This window comes from Ceratotherium simum, chromosome 32, assembly GCF_057802395.1.
Source record: "Ceratotherium simum simum isolate JZ-2026a chromosome 32, ASM5780239v1, whole genome shotgun sequence".
Taxonomy (NCBI): Eukaryota; Metazoa; Chordata; class Mammalia; order Perissodactyla; family Rhinocerotidae; genus Ceratotherium; species Ceratotherium simum.
In genome coordinates this window covers 11,275,597-11,296,492 of record NC_141931.1, presented here as the reverse complement: position 1 = coordinate 11,296,492, position 20,896 = coordinate 11,275,597, and the positions used below count along the sequence as shown (strand labels likewise).

At 42.4% G+C, this 20,896-nt stretch overlaps 1 protein-coding gene across 13 annotated transcripts in view; it reads left to right on the top strand.

Moving 5' to 3' along the window:
* The first annotated feature begins 407 nt into the window (after window positions 1–407).
* Window positions 408–20,896, top strand: part of KIAA1217 (KIAA1217 ortholog) — a 293,162-nt gene continuing 272,673 nt past the window's right edge. For 2 of the 13 annotated variants that reach the window (XM_087420742.1, XM_087420738.1), the window contains exons 1-2: window positions 408–782; window positions 10,771–11,051. In XM_087420742.1, coding sequence (XP_087276868.1) covers window positions 713–782; window positions 10,771–11,051 — 351 coding nt within the window. In that variant the 5' untranslated portion in view covers window positions 408–712. The remainder of the gene's footprint in view (window positions 783–10,770; window positions 11,052–20,896) is intronic. The other 11 variants (XM_087420744.1, XM_014783621.2, XM_087420739.1 and 8 more) reach the window with 10 other exon arrangements.

Genomic DNA, 20,896 nt, shown 5'->3' with positions numbered 1-20,896 from the left:
ATGAGTACAAACTCTTTTTAAAGTCCAGCTTAAGTGATCGAAATAGTGTCAAAAGTAAACAGCCTCTTTGTGTCTGTTAATCAGGCTCCAAACAGTGTCAGAAAGTGTTTGCTTAACATTCAGCTTATACTCTTTCTAAAATTTTTTAAGGGGTTTCACTGAAATTTGGGACGTTCGGCAGTTGTTTATTACTATGGATATCAGCCTACTGGGGAGGGTCGTTCTGTGTCTGAGATTAGAGTCCAGAGAAGGGGCTTCCAGCAAAGGTTCATGCGGGTGACCTTGTGTGACATGTCTTCCTCGCCTGGCCGCGGAGTCCCGGCGGGTCGCGGCGGTGGCAGCAGGCAGCCTGGGTCCGGGGAGGGAAGCCCATCACCTGTTGGGGCCTCCGGGAGCGCGCGGCGCGGGGCCGGCCGGGCAGGGGCGGCGGCGGGGGCTCGGAGCACAGCCCCCACTCCTCCCAGACCAGTCCGGCGGGCGGACGCGCGGACGCGGGGCGCAGCACGGAGGGCCGGGGAGGCCCGGCGCTGGAATGCGATTTTCTCGGGCGAGCGAAACTTTGCACCGGAGTGGAGAATAGTTTGGGGTGGGGTTTCGCACCGTCCCCTCCTCCCCACCCTCTGGGCCCCCTTCCAGGCGCTTTCTGGGAGCTTTCAGAACTGCGCTCTGGAGTTTAAAGAGCAGCCAGGAGCTTGTGCCGTAGGCAGGGACAATGGAAGAAAATGAAAGCCAGAAATGTGAGCCGTGCCTCCCTTACTCAGCAGACAGCAGACAGATGCAGGGTAAGTAACAGACTCATTCAAAGATGGAGTTACAGTTCCGCGTGTCCCTCGCCGCGGGCTGCTTTTTATAGCTGGAGACAGGGCGCCTGGCGAAGAAAAAGCATGATTTCTTGGGGTGGTGTGTTTTCAAAACTGAGTGGAGAGCTGCGATTTCTCGGGTTTGGCCTTATCTCTGGCAGGATTTTCTTAAGCAGCAAAAGAAGTGGCGTGGTGATGTCACATTTGTCGCACAGTAAGCAGTCAGGATGTGCGGTATCTCTAGGCAATGCCAAATATATCGCAAAAAGCGGCTTTTCGTACTCATTGCTCCCGTCGTGGGAGCAAAGAGCTGTTTCTGTGAAGCTCTGTCTGGGACGGCAGCATTTCCATTCATTGGTTGGGGGATTCCATGAGGCAAATGCATATTGGATGCAAGTTTTGTGGCATTTTAGAGTTAAATCACAGAGCTAAGAGGTGTTTGATTTTACAGATCAGAACAGCGGGGGCGCATTTGTACATCTGGACGATAGATGGAACTCGGTGAATCTTCTGTGTGCTTTAATTCACAAGTTGGGAGTTGTGAGACAATTTTGGTAAATTTTCTCCAGGCGGTTTCCCTTTAATTGTGTTTACAATAGACTTGTCTTTTCCGTAGGGAATTTCCAGAAGCTTATGTTGTTCCAAAGAGATTTCGCAGTGGGGTTGGGTGGAGAAAGGACTTCTCTGCTCTCCAGTGTCTGAAGCCTGTGGTGCCCGAGTCTCTCCCATAGTATCATATAGGCAGCATGTTCATAAACCGCACAATCCAGAACCACCCCCGCCCACCCTACCCCAGGTTCATCCAGGGGCCAGTTAGTAACTAGAAGACATGCTTGTGGGGCTGCAGTGCGCTGCGTGGGAGTAGGGATTATGCACAGGGGAAAAGGTGTGTGTTTTGTAAAAAGGCAAAAGGGAAGTAACAAATGACTCATCCCCACTGAAAATGTAAAACTAAGCCAGACAGAAGAAAATGCAATTACAAGAGAGAGAAAGCCCCAGGGAAATGCAGGCAACTTGAAGTTTAGTAAACCCTGGAGAATCCCTGAGTCTTCTAGTCATTGGTCTGGGTATCTGTGCTTCCAAAGCAGAGCCCTCTCCTGGAGGGGCCTGGTCAGTGGGGTCCAGCAGGAGATAAGCTCCCCCCCTTCTCCCTCCCCAGTTTGATAGGACTGAATCCTACAGCAGGAGTTCAACCTCTGGGCCTCTGCTGAAAGAAATGACTCAGAACATCAGGGGCTATTAGAATGGGACCAACTTAAGAAATAACTTTCAAACAACCACAGCAATTCAAAGACGCTTCAGAGGCTGGAGATGGTCAGACTGAGGGAGTGTGATCACTTTATTCATGTCTTCATTCATTCAATGAATATTGACCATCTGTTATGTGGTAGTCACTCTTTTAGCTATTGGAAATCCAGCAGTGGACAAAGTTGACTAAAAATACTTGCCTTCATTGAACTTACATTCTAAGGGCCAAGTTTGAGGGGGAGGGCGTGGTAGAGATAGACAATGAACAAATAAGTAAACTGTATAGCCTGTTAGATGGCAGGGTCGCCAGATTTAGCAAATAGAAATATAGGATGCCCAGTTAAATTGGAATTTCAGATAAACAACAAATAATTTTTAGGATAAGTATATCCCACGCCATATTTGGGACATACTTATGCTAAAAAAATTGTTATTTATCTGAAATTCAAATTTAACTGGGCATCTTGTATTTTATCTAGCAGCCCTATTAGATAGAAATCAGGCTGTGGGGAAAAATAAGGCCTGGAAATTGAATAGGGATTGCACGGGGTGAAACTATAGATAGGATTAACAGGGAGAGCCTCACCCAATACCCAGAAGAAGTGAGGGAGGGAATAGCAAGGACGTGTTCAAAGAACAGCAAAAATATGGGAGACAGATGGGAAGAAAAGAGGTTAAGAGGTAATCCCAGGCCAAATCATGTATGGCCTGTGACACTATGGTAAGGACTTGAGCTTTTATTTCAAGGAAGGTAGGGAGCTGCTGGCAGGTCTGAGTTGTCCCATAAAGGGTAATACTTCCACAGTAAAACAGGCAAGAAATGGCACAGCTTGGCCCGGGGGGCAGTAGAGCAGGGGGTGATAAGAAGTCAGATGCTAGATGGACGTTGAAGGTAAAGCCAAAAGAATTGCCGAGGGATTGGATAGGGGATATAAGAGAAACAGAGGAGACAAAGATGACTTCAGAAATTTTGGTCTATGTAGCCGGAAGAGTGGAGTTGCCATTTATGTACTTAAATGGGAAGGCATTTGAGAGGAGTAGATAAGAGGGTATTTATGGTTTGGAAGTGGGTGGAGTGCAGAAAATCTTTTGGATGTGTTAGTATTGGGAGGTTTATCAGGCATCGACGTGGAGATGTTGATTGTGATCTGGATATTTGTGACTGGAATTGTGGAGAGAGGACTGGGGCGTCCGATGAGAGATGGGCTAGGATTGGGTCTATGTGCCGAAAGAAAGATCCAAGAGATGCGCCCTGGGCCACTCCAGCATTTAGATGTCAGGGAGCTTGGAAGGGGTGGCTGGAGAGATAGTGAAAGAGGGATACGAACCCAGGTTAGATTTTAAGATTCCGTTGAGTTCTGGGTGGAAATGATGCTGTAAAGGAGTGTGGCTTCATTTCCAGTTCTTTGATCAGCGTGAGGACCACATAAGGGAGGCTGATCCTGACATCACCCATAGTGCTACATGTCCATTCCTGGCATTGCACTCTCAATGGATCGTGTTTATGTATATATTTCAACCAATTTCCATGTGGTATTCCAGGGCAAAGGCATGTCTTCTTCATGGCTACATCCCCGGCCCCTAACAGAGCACCAGGTATGCAGAAGGCACTCAATAAATATTTGTTGAACAAAAGGCTAATTATAACACCCCAGGGCTTTGAGTTTATCAATCTACTATAGATAAGGATCCCTTAGTGATCATGTAACTTGATTGTCCAAACTGAGACACTTCTCAGAGTGAAAGGGAACACTATAAATAATTTCGCTGCAACAACAGTTGTAACCCAAAAGTGTTTTCGCAAACTGGGCCATATGGTTGCCTCAAAAATAGCTCTAATCAATGAGGTTTCCATGACTGAATAGGCAGGCTACTGGGTAAATAACAGCGTGAAAGAGTAGTGCTAAGTGCATTGTGAGTAGGTGTTCAATAATTATTGGTTGAATTTGAATCTAACTATATCATACTTCCTCTGAAGGCTATGGGCTCCTTAGAGTGGTCCTGGGAGTTCCTTGGGATGCATATATGTGCCCACAGCAGCCCCGAGGTGTCTGCTTTTGCTCTGGCCCCTAAGGTCTTGAAACCCCTATGCAGGTGAAGTGCTGTCAGCCCACCTGCTTGCCTCTCCCACTCCCTGATTCACCAGCTTTTAAGATACTTAGTATTCACTATATGCAATCATTTTGCAATGTGTAAGTGTACCAGATCAATAGATTGTATACCTTCAACTCAGACAATGTAATATGTTAGTTACATCTCAACGAAGCTGGAATAAAAAATAGTTGTTATTGGCAGCCCCACCGAGTGCAAGCTTGGGGAGTCCCAGACAGTCAGGTCTTTCTCAGAAGTCTCCTCTAAAATTGCCCCATCGGTCTCTGTCCCTTATCCTGTTTTATCCTTCAGAGCACTTATCACTACGTGACATTTATATTGCATGTTATTTGTTTGTTGTCTTCTCCCTAATTATAATATGGATCCTCTATGAGGGAAGGGAATTAAGTCTGTCTGGATCACCACTTCACTACATCTCCTAACTCCTTTCAGTGTACAGAGCAGGTACTCAATAAATATTTGTGCAAATGAATGAATGAGTCAATCAACTAACCAACACTTGAGACAAGAATGGTTTTCTGAGTGGGTGAGGGGCTGTTCCTATTTTGCCTAAAATCTATACCAAAAACCCTCTTCATCACTTTCTTAATTTTTAAGGATTTTTTAGAAGAATACAGTGGTCTGGTTTTAGCTGTAATTTCTATACCAGTTTGTATATGGTGATCTTTATGATATTAACAAGGGAACTGGAAAACTGAGGAACCCTCTGGGCCCTCAACAGAATATGTGACATATATTAGTCAGATAGGCTGATTGCACTAACAACCCCCTAATCTCTGTGGTTTAGCATAATCAAGGTTAATTTTTTGAACTCAGTGGAATGTGGACATTCCTGGCCAGGTGGATCTCCTGGGTGGCCTACCTCTGGATGACTCTGGGACCCAAGCTCCTTCTCTCTAGTCACGACCCCATTCCCCTAGGCCTTGAAGGCTTCCGTTGGAGCTTTTGCATTCAACTGGCCAAGGAGGAAAGAGAAAGAGCGTGGAAGATTGTGCAGGAGGTCCAGGGGCCAGGACTAAAGGTGGCCCATATCGCTTCTGCACACATTGCATTGACTGGAATTAGTACAAGGCCCCAACTAAACCAAGGATTCTAGAACATGCAGTCTTCCTGTGTGTGCAGCAGGAGGATATTGTGATTTGAATTCATAGACAGACAAAATACTGTTGCTACCACGGTAGGCTGGTAGGTTGTACAGCCAGACAAAACAGCAACTCCCCATGATGTTCCTATGACCCTTTTGGCACATTATAAAAAGCTACATCTTAGAGACAGCTAACCAGAAGCCACTATAAAGGAGTGAGAGACTCCTTCTCTAAGAGGCCATGGCCTACCTAATCTTGACCCAGGAATAAAATCTCAGGGAAGCCAGCAGCCCTGTTGCTGGCTCTCAAGTACAAAGCAGGCGTGGAATGCCTGAATGATACAGAGACCCAAATTCCTTGCTGTAGGTCAGCTGACCCAACAAAGCAACCTGAGTTGTGGCCTAGAAGCCAGCCTCGGCAGCTCCTGGGGTCGCCTGCCTGCAGGATAACTTGCTGGGTGGACGACCCATCTTCCATAATCCTGGAAGTACCCATCCCAGACCCTACTTTCTACTTTCAATTTCCAGAATGTCTACATCCCAGCCAGGAAGCCCTTTGAAACTCGGAAGAGTCTCTCTGTGGCACTTCTGCCCTCATCGTGCCCCCTTCTGCTCCAGGGAATGTTGGAGGGGTTGTTCTCTGCTTGAAGCTCCTGTGTTGCTCTTTGTCCCGCTTGAAGCGAGCCACAAGGAGTTGCTCTGGGCTGTGCAGAGGCTGGGAGGGGCAGGAAGGGGAAACTGGAAGCCTGGTCTTCATGCTGCAGCTTCATTATTTGTTTGACAGGGATTCCCAGAATAGCAAAGAGCGAGACACACCCGTATTTAAATGTTAGCACCAAAGCGCATTCCAGACAAGAAATAGAACTGTATTTCTGTTCTGATGGTTTGGGTAATCTATTCATGTGGCTAATGAGGAACTGGCGGGATTCGGATCTGACTCCATGGCTGTGGAATTGTGACTAAACGTCCTTTGTCCCCTCCCTCTCTTGTGTGCTTCTGTCCCCGCTTAGTTGTTCTCCTCAGCTGAAAGACCACACTCTCCCCAAAGACTGGAATGGTAAGAGTTATCATTTCTCCCTCAGACATGGGAGTTGGCACCTTCCAACCGGCTGAGCCTTACTGAGGAAAAGGCTCAGGTGACTGGGATGCTTTGTGTGGAAAGTGGTGCTGGCTTGTTGGGGATGCTGGTGAAAGTGGAACAGATGTGTGGTGGTGGGATGGGAGGCAGATGGAGCTGATAGAGAGCTGGAGTGAGGCGCAGGGCAGGAAGGAGTGGGCTCCGAGGGCAATTACACATCTGCCAAGGGACTGCGTGTACCCATCGGTGTATTAACCATTGGTGCTGTTTGCTGCTTTCCTCCAAATCACATTAAACCTTCTTAAGCCACTGGAGACATTTTAGAAGAATCCACAAGAAAGAAAACACGGAAAAGTAACATAAGGTTGACATGACCTTCTCAGTGCAAAGTGTTAGCAAAGATGAGGGTTTAGCGAGTCAGTAAGTTGGGGCTGCCCGAAGGTGAATGTTGAGGGACGATTGACTCTGAACCCCAGCCCTCTCCCTTCCTCACTCCTTTCCCAATTTATTTCAAAGCAGAAAGTGGAAAACTTTTTTCAGTCTCCAAGGGGCTAGTATTCTGGCCGTCTTGACCTCGTCTGAGGATCCTTAGATGAAACAGAATAGTTTTTGTGAGTCTGTGTGGTGTAGCAAGGCAGAATGGGACTCTCTGCCCCTGTCATTGGTATTTGGGGTGCATGAGAGTTTATCCATATGGGTGGATGTAGATGCTCGTGTGTTATGCCCATATAAAGAAATCACCTTTCCAGAGATTCAGTCCTGCTAATTAACCTAGCTGTCCTCGGTAATTTTAAAAATATATTATTTTAATGATGTCAAAAGTAATCTTTCAACAACAACAAAATGAACAGCCTGATCAAAAAATGGGCAGAGGATATGAATAGATATTTTTCCAAAGAAGATATACAGATGGCCAACCGGCACATGAAAAGATGTTCAACATCACTAATTATTAGGGAAATGCAAATGAAAACTATAATGAGATATCACCTCACACCTGTCAGAATGGCTGTAATTAACAAGACAAGAAATAATAAGTGTTGGAGAGGATGTGGAGAGAAGGGAACTCTCATACACTGCTGGTGGGAGTGCAAACTTGTGCAGCCACAATGGAAAACAGTGTGGAGATTTCTCAAAAAATTAAAAATAGAAATACCATATGATCCAGCTGTTCCACTACTGGGTATTTATCCAAATAACATGAAATCAATAACTTAAAGAGATTTATGCATCCCTATGTTCATCACAGCATTATTCACAATAGCCAAGACATGGAAACAACCTAAGTGCCATCAATGGATGAATTGATAAAGAAATTGTGGTATATATATATATATACACACACAATGGAATACGACTCAGCCATAAACAAAAGACAAAATTGTGCCATTTGCAACAACATGGATGGACCTTAAGGGTATTATGCTAAGTGAAATAAGTCAGATGGAAAAAGATAAGTACTGTATGATTTCACTCGTGTGTGGAAGATAAGCAAACACATAGATAAGGAGAACAGATTAGTGGTTACCAGAGGAGAAGCGGGTTGGGGGAAGGCAAAAGGGATAAAGGAACACATATGTATGGTGACAAATAAAAACTAGACTATTGGTGGTAAACACAATGCAGTCTATGTAGAAACTGAAATATAATAATGTACACCTGAAATTCACACAATGTTGTAAGCCAATAAGACGTCAATGAAAAAAAAGTAATCTTAAAAATTCATTTAAAAGTCAACAGAGTTAGGTCAAGTATACAACAATTTTGGCTAATACAAAGCTCATATGCACACGCACACTCAAAAGGTAAAGCCAAACCTCTTCAGATTGCACACTTATTTACCAACCTGAGATACAGCATTTTCTGCATCCAGCTTTATTCAGTAGATCCTGTTACTTCTGTGTTATTAAAGAAGAGATCATAGGGGCTGGCCTGGTGCTGTAGTGGTTAAGTTTGTGCTTTTTGCTTTGGTGACCTGGGGTTCATGGGTTCAGATCCTGGGCATGGACCTCCACACCACTTATCAAACTATGCTGTGGCAAGGATCCCACATATAAAGTAGAGGAAGATGGGCACGAATGTTAGCCCAGGGCCATTCTTCCTCAAGAAAAAGAGAATTGGCAACAGATGTTAGCTCAGGGCTAATCTTCCTCACCAAAAAAAAATTGAGACCATAAAACAGGTAGCCATCATGTAAGTCCGTGTAATGAGAAGATAATTTCATTAAATGAAATTACAGTTAATCTCCCAATATCTTTTTATTTTACTTATTATTATTATTATTATTTGTGTGCGAAAGATCAGCTCTGAGCTAACATCCGATGCCAATCCTCCTCTTTTTGCTGAGGAAGACTGACCCTGGGCTAACATCCATGCCCATCTTCCTCTACTTTATGTGGGACGCTGCCACAGCATGGTTTGACGAGCGGTGCATCGGTGCACGCCCAGGATCCAAACCTGCGAGCCCTGGGCCGCCACAGCAGAGTGCATGCACTTACCAGCTACGCCACCAGGCCGGCCCCCCGATATCTTTTTAACCAATAGTTCCATCTTCTTCCTCTTGTAAATTTGCTGCTGAAACTAATGAAAAGTAGAAGAATTCACTACCCTGTTTTTTCCCTCCCTTTCCTCATCAGTGTCTGATGGAGATGCTATTCTTAGCAATGTAATGAGAAGTGAAGGGTAAACAAGAATTATTCTCAGAACACACATCCAGAGGTGAAAGACCAGAACAGGAAAACCAGCCTGAGAATAAAATATTTTCTCTGCCTAACCAAAGGGTGTCGTCCCTAGAGTTCTATACACAGACGGTTCTAATCAAAGAAGAGAAAAACTGTTGGTGGCATTGCCTTTAGAGGAACCAGTTTATACCTACATTCTGGACACCTGTTGCTTTACATCACTGGTGTGAAGGTTTGGTTCTCTATTTATCTGAGACTCAAATCCAGAACTCTCAAATGTTGGATCTCTTTTTCTGCACGTTAAGTTTTAAAGATCAGTAATTGGCAAATAAACTCTTATTGGAAACTTAGTTAAAAAAAAATAATTAAGAGTAGATTTAAAGGATTTAGAGCTAGAAGACTCTTTGCATATCTAATGCTAGTCCAGTCATCCTCATTTTGTTAATGAAGACAGTGAGGCTGAGAGAGGTCAACTTGTTTGTTCCTGGTCTGGGATCAAAGGCAGGACTCCTGAGACCCAGCCCAGTGCTTTTTCCAGGGAATTCAGTGGACAAGGGCACCTTATTCTGCCTGCACGTGTAATACTGTATAAGAGCTGCTCCCCGTGAAGAGAAGCTGACAAGTTTCTGAAGTGCTTCTGAATGTTCCTTACTTTCTCCTCCTATTCTGGTTCTTTTTTATTTTTATTTTTTTCTGTGAGAAACATCAGCCCTGAGCTAACATCCGATGCTGATCTTCCTCTTTTTGCTGAGGAAGACTGGCCCTGGGCTGACATCCATGCCCATCTTCCTCTACTTCATATGGGACGCCGCCACAGCATGGCTTGACAAGCGATGTGTTGGTGCGTGCCCAGGATCCGAACCTGCGAACCCTCCGGCCGCCCAAGCGGAGCGCACGCACTTAACCTCTGGGCCACCGGGCCGGCCTCATGGTTCCTTTTTTAAGAAGTAACCCCCTTTTCTCAGTTAATTGGAATCTTCAAACTTGACACCCCATTTGCCAACTATTGAAAACGAATGGAGATTCCCTCTCCGTGTCCTGCCCTGGAAGCGTTGTCCTTGCCTGCCTCAGTTGCTCGGTTCCAGGTAGAAATCAGCTTGTTCCTTAAAGGCCAGATCAGAGGCAGGGTGTCTGGGGCAAGGCCTTCAAAATGTACTATATCTCTTCCTTTTTCATTGTGTGTTTCAGATAAAGTCTACTTCAAGGAAAATGTGTCTAAGCCTTTACTTTACATCTCCTGGATTATTACCTCTAATGATATTCTTATGCTTACCTGGTCTATGTGAATGGGGGAAATAGAATTTTCAACTGGTTCACATGCCAATGATTATAATAGCTATTTTTGGTCTTGGAGATGAAACAGGTGTTTCAGAAACTATATAAGATATATGAAGATATAAAAGTCCTGTTACCAGGTTGAAACTGTAACCAGGATCACTGGAGTTAACTTTTCTAAATTACAGATGAAGGTAAAGTATAACTCAATTGCCTGCAGACTAGTCTGCCCTAGTGTTCTCATTTTGAATAGCCTCAGAGAAAGAGTCAGAAATAGTAGAGTTTTTGCTGCAACATCTTTATTTCTAAAGTGTGATTTTTCATATTCCTTTTGATTGTTGATTTTTTTCCCCTTCTTGCCTCAAAATGAAAAACTCTGCTAAGTTACATTCATACATTAACAGCTGCCACAGACCCTCTTGGTGTTCTGTAAATGAGATTTCTAGTGTGAAATCATTCATTGTAAACTGAATTTTTTTTTCTGTCTTTCAGAACAAGGAAAAAGCAATCTGCATGTAACATCAGAAGATGCAGAATGTCGCAGAACTAAGGAACGCCTTTCTAATGGGAACAGTCGGGTTTCAGTTTCCAAGTCTTCCCGAAATATCCCAAGGAGACACACTCTAGGTGGGCCCCGAAGTTCCAAAGAAATCCTGGGAATGCAGACATCTGAGATGGACAGGAAGAGAGAAGCTTTCCTAGAACATCTAAAGCAGAAATACCCACATCATGCCACAGCAATCATGGGCCACCAAGAGAGGCTGAGAGACCAGGTACGAATGTGCTGCCATGTCACTCTGCAAAGCTTATTCTTTAATGAACATGAGGGAAAGCAAAGTGACCTGCAGTTTAAAGGGGAAAAAATGGTGGAGTGCACTGAGCCCACCATTGAGTTGATCCAGATCTCTTTTGGGGCTGAGTTGGAGGGGTCAGGCTGTAGAAAAGGTTTGGCCTGAGAGCTTAGCCCTCTTTGCCAGCACAGCAAGAGAACAGGAGGCCAGAGAGGAGAGAGCCAGAGAGTATGCACTTGCCCCAAAAGAGTGTCCCCATGTTCAACGACAAATACAGCTAAAGTGCAGGCAACGAATGGGTACTGCTTGACTGAGTAAAGCATAGGACCAACTACTGTGCATCCTGATGGTATGAGTGCTTAGCACAGTGATTGAATGAATGAATGAATGAATACATAAACACATTTTCAGGGTAAAATAGAGCACAGAGATAGACTTATGATAAACCCCTTTTCCTTAAGAAGCTGACTTTAGGGTTTTGTTTCTGCTCGCTTTTTTGTCTTTTTAATCAGAGCTGTTTTCTTTTTGCATGCATGGCTTTCTGCTGTCTTCGGCTACCTGTTTTCTCAGGTTGTCTTGACAGCCATGCAGATATTACCCAACTGTGGCTTAGGATGTTTTTGTTTCTTGGCTGTGTGCAATGACTTTTTAGCACACGGCGCAGCTTTGAGGTCACAGGAGATGGGAGGCCTCCTCTGTAGCCCTCACAGGCCTGTTATCAGATCGACCTTTGAGAATGGAGAACATCATAAAGGAGGCAGAGCACTTAGCGGTATGCGTGGTTGGGGAGGAGGGCAGGTTGTTTTAGTGATTTCGACACTCCAGGTCGAGAGGCAAGTTCAGTGTTTTAAGTCTGCTAGCTTGCTGGCTAGTTAGTTATAAAAATGATCTCTAACTCACTCAGCTTTTGGTCATCCATGGAAATGGAGATTGGCATCAGCCTGAATAATTTAAATCTATACATTATCCTCAATCTCATTTTCTCCCTTAATTCAACCTTCTCTTCTATGAAATCTTTTTCGGAGTGCCTAAAAATGTGAAATGTGCTTTGTGGACTTTACGTTTGCTTTTTGTTCACATTGCCAAAAGGCAGGAGACCCAGAGAGGAGAAAAGAAACAGGAATCCTGGTTAATGTAAAGATGAGTGGATTAGTTCTTCAGCAATTAAGAAAAGGAAGGCCATCTTCCTTTCAAGCATATAAAGAAAATAATCCCTATTTTCTTTTAATTTTTTTTATTTGCTTTAAAAATTTTCCCCAGTTTTATGGAGATATAATTGACGTATAGCAAAAATACCCCTTTTTACTATTGGTAGCAGGGTCACTCTCCACTTAAGTAATGGAATGGGTGTGTGCCTCTCCTCTGTCATTTTTTGTGAGGCACCATACTTGATCCAAAGTGGTTCAGATTGAGGAAACTCAAACTCTATAGTTACAATTGCACAGTTTACTAAGGAAAAGTTGCAATTTGAATCTGGTTAAGTCTGAGCTCAGAATCCTTGTCTATTCCACTATTCTATAAGTTGAAGATCATTGCTTATAGAGATAATATGGTCTGTACATGGGGTGTAAGGGACATGGTGAGTGTATGTGTGTGTGTATGTGTGACTTTGGAGAGGGTCAGGATGAAAGTGGCTAGAAAATTGTTTATGTGTTGAGTGAAAAGGGAGAATATAGTTTCTTAGAGTTAAAATGTATTGATTGTGCTGAGAAATATAGAAATTAGTCTGTCAAAAATGGTATGTTTTTCATGTTAAAAATATTTCAATTATAATTAATGTTATTATTTGTGATGTCACAATTATTGCTACTAGCCAGCCCTGGGGTCTAGTGGTTAAGATTCGGCGCTCTCAGCGCCTTGGCCTGGGTTCATTTCTAGGTCAGGGACCCACACCACCTCTCTGTCGGTTGTCATACTGTGGCAGCTGCGTGTTGCTGGGATACTGAAAGCTCTGCCACCGGGATTTCAAATACCAGCAGGGTCACCCATGTGTCTGGACAGGTGTCAGCAGAGCTTCCAAACTAAGACAGACTAGGAAGAAGGACCTGGCCAACCACTTCCGAAAAAATTGGCCATGAAAACCCTATGAATAGCAGCAGAGCATTGTCTGATAGAGCACCGGAAGTGAGAGGATGGTGCAGAGAGACCAGGCAGGGTTCAGCTCTGCTGCATACGGGGTCTAGACGTCGAAATCCACTCCACGCACTAACAACAATTATTGCTACTACTATGATAATGGTGACTTTGGCTAAAACTATTACATGGGGAGCCTAAATATAACCAGAAGGTTGTAAAGGGTGCATGATATCAGATGACAGGAAACAATGAATGTGCCTTAGTGACCTCAAACTCGAATCTTCTGTCACGTAATCTCCACTATAGGTGTTGTCCGGTCGTGGCTGGTTAGCTGTCCCTTCGCTGGGTAGATCAGGATGAATTCTTGTATATACCAAGCTGAGCATCCAAAAGGGGAAAGATTTTGATGCATGGATCTGTGTATACATTTTTCATTCCACTGCTGTGTTGTAAACATCAGAGATAAGCTTAGGCAATGGTCTAGGAAATTCCTGTGGTCAGAATGTCATCGTCTGTCTTTTTCATTCTTTTTCTCCTGCTGCCCATTTCCTCTTTCCTGTCCTTTTCTCCACGACACCCTTTGTTCCTCCCTGACCTTCTGACAATGGATTATTCTAGGCTTCCTTTGCAAGATCACATCACCAGCCGTAAGGAGGAATCCCAATAACCCAAATCTATGCACTTCTCCATATTGAGGTTCTAAATACCACATAGTCTTCTGGTGGCTGTTTTCCTGGCTGCCTCCCGGAGAAGAGGCCTTAGTGAGAAGAGTGCCAATGTGGGGAACCAAGAACAAGATGTGGAAAATGCTGTATCTAGCGCCTTACAGGAAGTATCTTGGTCCTAATGGAATCAAAGAGTTTTAATTAATAAGTCAATCAAGAATTTTCTTTCAGTCTCAATGATTGAAAAGCAAAGATGTTTCCTTAACTCTCTTCTACTATCTTCAGAAAATGCACATGACCATTATTGCAGCATAGTGCTTATCTGCATAATAGTAGCTGTAACATACTTGTACGGGGCAATCAGACTGAAGCTACGTCACCTGGCAGCCAAGGGCTTGGCTCTGGGGTCAGGCAGGACTGGGTTGGAATCCAGCCTCCACCATGTGCTAATTGTGTGATTTGGAGCTAAAGACTTAATCTTTCTCTGTTGCAGTTCCCTCATTTGTCCGAGGACAATAGTACCTATATCATAGGGTATTGAGAAAGAAAATGGTAGAACCTTTTATTGTTTCAATGGCAACTCTTGGCATTACAATATTCTGGTTTATGGTGTCCAAAAGAAGAGTCTCAGGGTCTCTTATTTTCAAATTAGTATTTAAAGTCATTTTACTTTTTTTATCGACACATATTTGAGTACCTGAACTTTCTTTTTCCCATTGTCAGAGTGTAATTTTATTATATTTCTGAAATTTATTTGTATTTTTCCTTCATTAAAAGCTTAAAATTTGGATTTCTTTCACTTAATTCATCCTATATATATTTATTTGGCACCTACCATGGTAAAGGCATTGTGAGGCATACAAACGATGAGGTATGGTGCTGCCTTCAAGGTGGTAAAAGAAATAAGGCATTTATATACAGAGACTAATACTTCAAGATCCAGCCCAAATATCACATCTTCTGAGCTGGTCATAACATCTCGCAGTACCTGTATTGTAGCATCTAATCATGCCTTTATTGTACTTTTATTTATATTTCTTTCTCCCATCTAGAATATGTTTTCTGGAGGGCGAGAACCTTGTCTTAATCGCCTTTGTAAACTCAGCATTTGAAGGACTGCACAACCTAAGTTAGGCATGATCCATTTTTGTTGAATGAATGAATGAGCCAATATTTCTAATACATTAGAATTTGACAGATACCATTGAGTGGTACAGGTAGAGAGGGATGGGAAATCCAAGAAATAAGAGATTGGTTGCAGTTTGGGCTGTCAGAAGAGATTGAGGCTAAGAAGCTAAGAAAGGCTATGTAATTTTCCTCAAGTTAAGAAGCCAGCATTTGAACCAGTCAGAATTTCCAATGTTGGTGGTCTTTCCATTAATTATTGACCTTGGTGTTTGCTTCCTCCACCTTTCATTTTTCTAAAGTTTTGGTAACAAATTATGTAGATTACAGTGAGTCAAGCAATAGAGACTTTCCATTGCCATTTCTTTGAAAAGATAAATTTTATTCAATTCCAGAGCATATGAGAAAACCACAGAAAATAGATTCCTGTATGTATTCAGTATATTTTCAATATATATTCAATATGTATTCGATATATTTTACATTGAAAGAAAGTTACTTTTTTGAAATAGCTCTGAGTTCAGGAAGGTCTGTAGTTCAGCAGTCTCTCAGTCATGGTCACTCCATACAATTTGGAAATGCTCTTCTTTTCATGTCTTCACCAATAAAGAAATGTGTCCAGCTGCACTCTCGCCTGCAGAAGCCAGCTCTCCACTCCTAGTTTCAGAAACCCTTTTGAAAGTAATTTTTCAATCTTCATTCCCCATTACTCACAGAATTTCTATTTAACTAACTAGGTATATAGTACCTGCTTTGTGGTTACAATTAATTTATGTGTATTCTTATTACCTAATGTGGTCTAACCTTAGGAGGAAAGACCTTCCCTCAGGCCAGGGCTGTGCTGCTGTCCGGATGCCCCTCATCAACAGCCTCTCCTTTGTGTTTGTAGGAAATAGCCCTGGGGCTGTTTTCTCAGTGCCTGGTTAGTCTGGCACCACTTGCCACTGTCTACTGTAGTCCAGTGTATCTGGCGCTGAAATGTAACTATGCTGCCAATTATGAAAATGAAAATAAGGAAAATATCTATCAGTCTGTTTATTCATAAACATCCCAAGTTCTAGTTCATTCTACTCTTTTTTAGCAACCTCTAAAGAACTTTATTCATTACAGTTCTAGGGAATTTAAAACTAGTGGCTTTGGTTCAGACTCAACATTAGCCATTACTGTGACTGACATCTCCTTTAAAGAAGGTATATACAGTATATCTGCTGGGGGATACATTCGAAGACCCCCAGTAGATGCTTGAAACCATGGATAGTACCGAACCCTAACTAATAATAAAACAGAACAATTATAACAAAACAGTGTAATACAAGTTATGTGAATGTAGTCTCTGTCTCTCTCTCTCAAAATATCTTATTGTACTGTATTCACTCTTCTTGTGGTGATGTGAGATGATACAGTGCGTACGTGATGAGATGAAGTGAGGAGAATGACGTAGGCATTGTGACGCAGTGTTAGGCTACTATTGACCTTCTGGCGATATGTCAAAAGGAGGATGGTCAGCTTCCAGACTGTGGTTGACTGTGGGTAGCTGTAACCTCGGAAAGCAAAACTTCTGATAAGGGGGGACTGCTGTACTTGATTTTGTCAAGAATCATGGAAAATTACACAGTTAAAGACAGAGAACAAGAGAAATCTTAACTGCATTTGAATGAGAAAAATAGGTCTTAAGAAGAAAACACTCAGGGAGCAAACACTACTTCAAGTTGGTTGAATAGTGGCATTTTTACTCCTGTTCCCTCAAAACTGTCTGAAAACAGTTAAGGGTATTAACGATGGAAAGAGAGAGAGAAAAAAACTCCACCTTGAATAAAACAAGGAAATGATCAGGACCCATGGAATGGCTTTGGGGGACTAGGGAATGTCTTTGTGGAGACAGAATGTAGGAAGGAAAAGTAGAATTAAAGGAGGAAATTATGCTACCAACAATTTGTGCAGTCTTGACCTCACCTCCAATAGACGAAGCTTTTGGGATATAAAGCAGGGTTAATAGAAGACAGGAGGCCGTGATTACCAGATCACAGCACATCCAGTCACTGAAAGCCTGTGATTTAAAGGGCTTTTCTGTGTGCCTCACAGACACTGAATGCCACAAACTAAAGAGTGACGATGTCATGCTTTTAGGGCAAAGCAAGTAACAAATTTTTGTGGAGAGGGCATTTGATGTCACAAACCAGAGACCAGGCTGCAAGCTGCCTCTGCTGACTTCTCCCTTCTGCGTGCTGGTTTTCAGTAGCTAATTGGCCCCATTCAAGTGTGAGTTATAATAAGAAAGGAGCCAGTAGAACACGTATACCTTAAAACTGGTGTATTACTCAGGATAGTCTTGATTATGCTGCATAACAAATAAACCCTGTGGGTTGTGTGTGTGTGTGTGTGTGTGTGTGTGTGTGTATGGTATGACACAAAAATGTTTTGTTTTTCACACACAGAAAGTCTGTTGTTTGGGCAACTCTCCAGAGAGGTTGTCCTTGCAATGACTTAATGATTCAGGCTACTTCTATCTTGTAGTGATGCCATCTTAACACACAGATTCCAAGTCGCCATGGCAGAGAAAGAGAGAGAGCTAATGGGTTGTGCACAGGCTCTTAAATATTTTGGCCCAGAAGTGGCATATGTCACTTCCCTTCATTGTAGCATCTTAGTTCTAGCACCTGCTGGGGTGTTTGGTTTATCCAGATTTTGGCTGTGGAATCTAATTTAAGAAGGAAATCCCCCATTTTCTTATATCAGCTCTCTCAAGTGTAATTAATGGTTTCATTAACTTTGTTGTACATAGCATTTTATACCTATCTGGACAATAGCATCAATCACGTTTATATTTAATATAAATATATTAACATATATATATAATGTGTAACATAATATGTAATGGCATCTTTATGACTTATTTTTGATGAATTTAATTGTATCACAGCAGAACTCCTATTGCACTGGATTACTCCTCAGCTGTAGATCTCAGGGTATCAGTTTATATCTTGGGGACTAGATGTAGTCCCTCCATCATGTATAAAAAATTCCAAATTAATCAGGTTTTGTCTATCACATTTGTTTTAACCCAGATCAACCTATATATGTGAAAGTGTTTGGAATTCCCAAATACGCATCTGTATTCATGGATATATGTATCAGCGAAGCCTGGAAGGTGAGGCTAATTGGAACTAAAGATGCACTGAGACCATAGACCATTCAGTTAGTGGAGGCCTTAGGCCATGGTGGAGGTCCGAGTAAAAGGCTAATGTTGTAGAAGGGATAGGTTTTGAATAATTATATATGTTTTGTAAATAAATACATAAACGAAAAGTTTATAAATTATAGTAAAGGAAATAGACACAGCTAAGAATTTCCTCTTTAAAGCTATTAATTTATTCTAATCCAAAGGAGAAAATGATGGGAGAAGAGCCATGTTTAGTAGCAGAAACCATTTAGCTGTTTGAACTAATGACTGAATATGAGTGTACTGACCAATTTTTTACCTAGACCTTTAGGAAAAAACAAACAACTTCTTAGCAATTAAGAAATCGAATACAATGTATGTGGAGCAAATAATCATAACAGATCACAATAAGAAGAGGGAAGAAATACCCTACACAGACTGCTGGGAACATGGAGAATTTTGTTACATATTCAGCACTTTTTAGTGCTAAAAAGTTTTATCAACTACAGGTTATAGTGATAAGAAAGTGGAAAAGACTACAAGGAGGATTTATTATTGGCATCAGCTAAAATTGTGGCTCTATTGCTCTTTATACATATTAGCACATTCCATCCTCCCAACAACGCTATGGGCTGGGCACGATTATTAACTCTCCTTAACAAAATGGGAAACTGAGGAGCAGAGCAGTTAGACCTTGTCCAAGGTAACACAGCAAGTAAGTGGCAGTGCCAGGATTTAAATCCTGTTATCTGGCTGTGGGGGCCTCACTCTTGACCTCCAGATTACACCGTGTCTCTGGTGGGTGACTGAATCGAAAGATGTTCTAGAACACCAAGGAAATGGAGAAGGACTAGAATGGGGGACCAGTTTTCCCGGTGTCAATAAGTATGAAATTTAATGGTGATCCTGGAAAGACTGAAATGCGGGCCTTCTGATTAGATCAGCCTTTAGTAATTTGGGGAAGAAAAGGAATTCAGCACTCAAGAGGCAGTGGCATAAATAGTGATGAGCATCTAAGAAAGGTAAAAATTGAGAAGATGTTACCATTGCCAGAGCAACACCTCCAAATGGAAGGAGCAAATGTCATAACAGAAGTACACACTGTATTTAGAGAATTTATATTAGTATATATACGAGTGTGTGTTTAATGAACTGCTGGAGGCCTGTGAAAGACTATGATAGGATTGAAAGAATCATATAAAAAAATTTCTTGTTCTCAGAAATTCCAAATAATGTTGCATATGTCTAAGGGAAATCAGAATGTGGTTAGAAACAACAGTCATCTAACTTTGGATATGATGAACAACAATAGTAAAAAAATAACCAGAAAGAGCAGTCTAATACTTAACAGATGATGCTACTTAAGAGACCAGATGAAGGAGCTAGCCTGGAAATGTTTCCCAGAGGACCGATATTTTGAATTGTGACTTAAAGGGTGGTGGAAGCACATTTCAGAAGATTTGGAATATTACATAGTAGGACATCTTGTGGCAGGGACTCAGTGATCAAAAAGACTAAATTCAAGGGGTTGCAATTTTAGTTCCAAAATTGACTTCAAGTTGACATTAATCATACAGAATACAGAAAAAGGGCGAAAGAATCCCACATGGGGATCATTCATAACACGTGGCTTTTGATCCATGTTTAATTGGGTGCCATCCGCCTCTGCATTAGCTTTCATTTTAATTAGTGTCGTGGAGGAGCAAGAGAATGCATTTTGAGAACAATGCTATATTAAGAGGAGCTCTGCCAGAAAATCAGAATAAGATTCTACTGGGAAACCTGGGAGTAGATGGGAAAGTAAGGGGGAGTCAGGAAGCGAAGTTTCGCTACGCAGTGGTGGGAGACTCCTGGAAAGTGATAATCAGCAAAACCTAGAGGAAATTGCCACCAAATTAGATGGAAATTTTCAGTATTGAGGGATCTAAAAAAGACCAGTGTGATTCAGTCCAGCACGTCGATGCAGAACTCCTATTGCGAACGTCTAAATTGTCTTTCCTCTTCTCACTCATCAGGCTCACTTCTTTGCTATTATTATTATTCATCCTCCTGCAGGTGTTTTCCTGGATTAATTCAGTCGATGGTTATTTATCATGGACCTACGCTAGCTCAGCGTCAGGCAGTATATAACAAGTACACAATAGCTGCCCTGCGAAGGATACATCTCTTTAGTGGAAAGAGTACCAGCTTTTGGGTCCAATATAACTGAGTTTCTGTATGCTGGGACACTCTTAGCTGTGTGATTGGAGGTGAGTCACTCCATTTCCCTGAGGCTTTTTCTTAACCAAAGAAATGAGACAAACAATTCTGTTGAGGTGAGGATTAGATGAGATAATACATCTGCACCGTAGCAGGCGTTGAATGCATGTCAGACTCTTCTCATGAAGAGGAAGCCACTCTAGTTGGGAAGTTGAGGCCAGTACATGTTAGGGTAGCATGAAACTGTGTACGTTCTAAATTGCAATGGTCTAGACCAGCATTTTGGAAAAGTATGTTCTACAGAATCCTAGATCTCCAGGCTATTAATAGCTGTTTGGGGAGTGGGGAAATCGTTTCTAATTTGGGGACATTCTTGGTTAACCAAGGTTAAATTAATTTCTACACTGCAGGAATGTCAGATCTTTTTTTTTTTTAATGTTTTTGTTTTTGGTTTTTTGCTGAGGAAGATTCGCCCTGAGCTAACATCCGTGCCAGTCTTTCTCTATTTTGTATGTGGGTCACCGCCTCAACATGGCCACTGACGAGTGGTGTAGATCCGCACCTGGGAACCCAACCCAGGCCACCAAAGCGGAGTGTGTGGA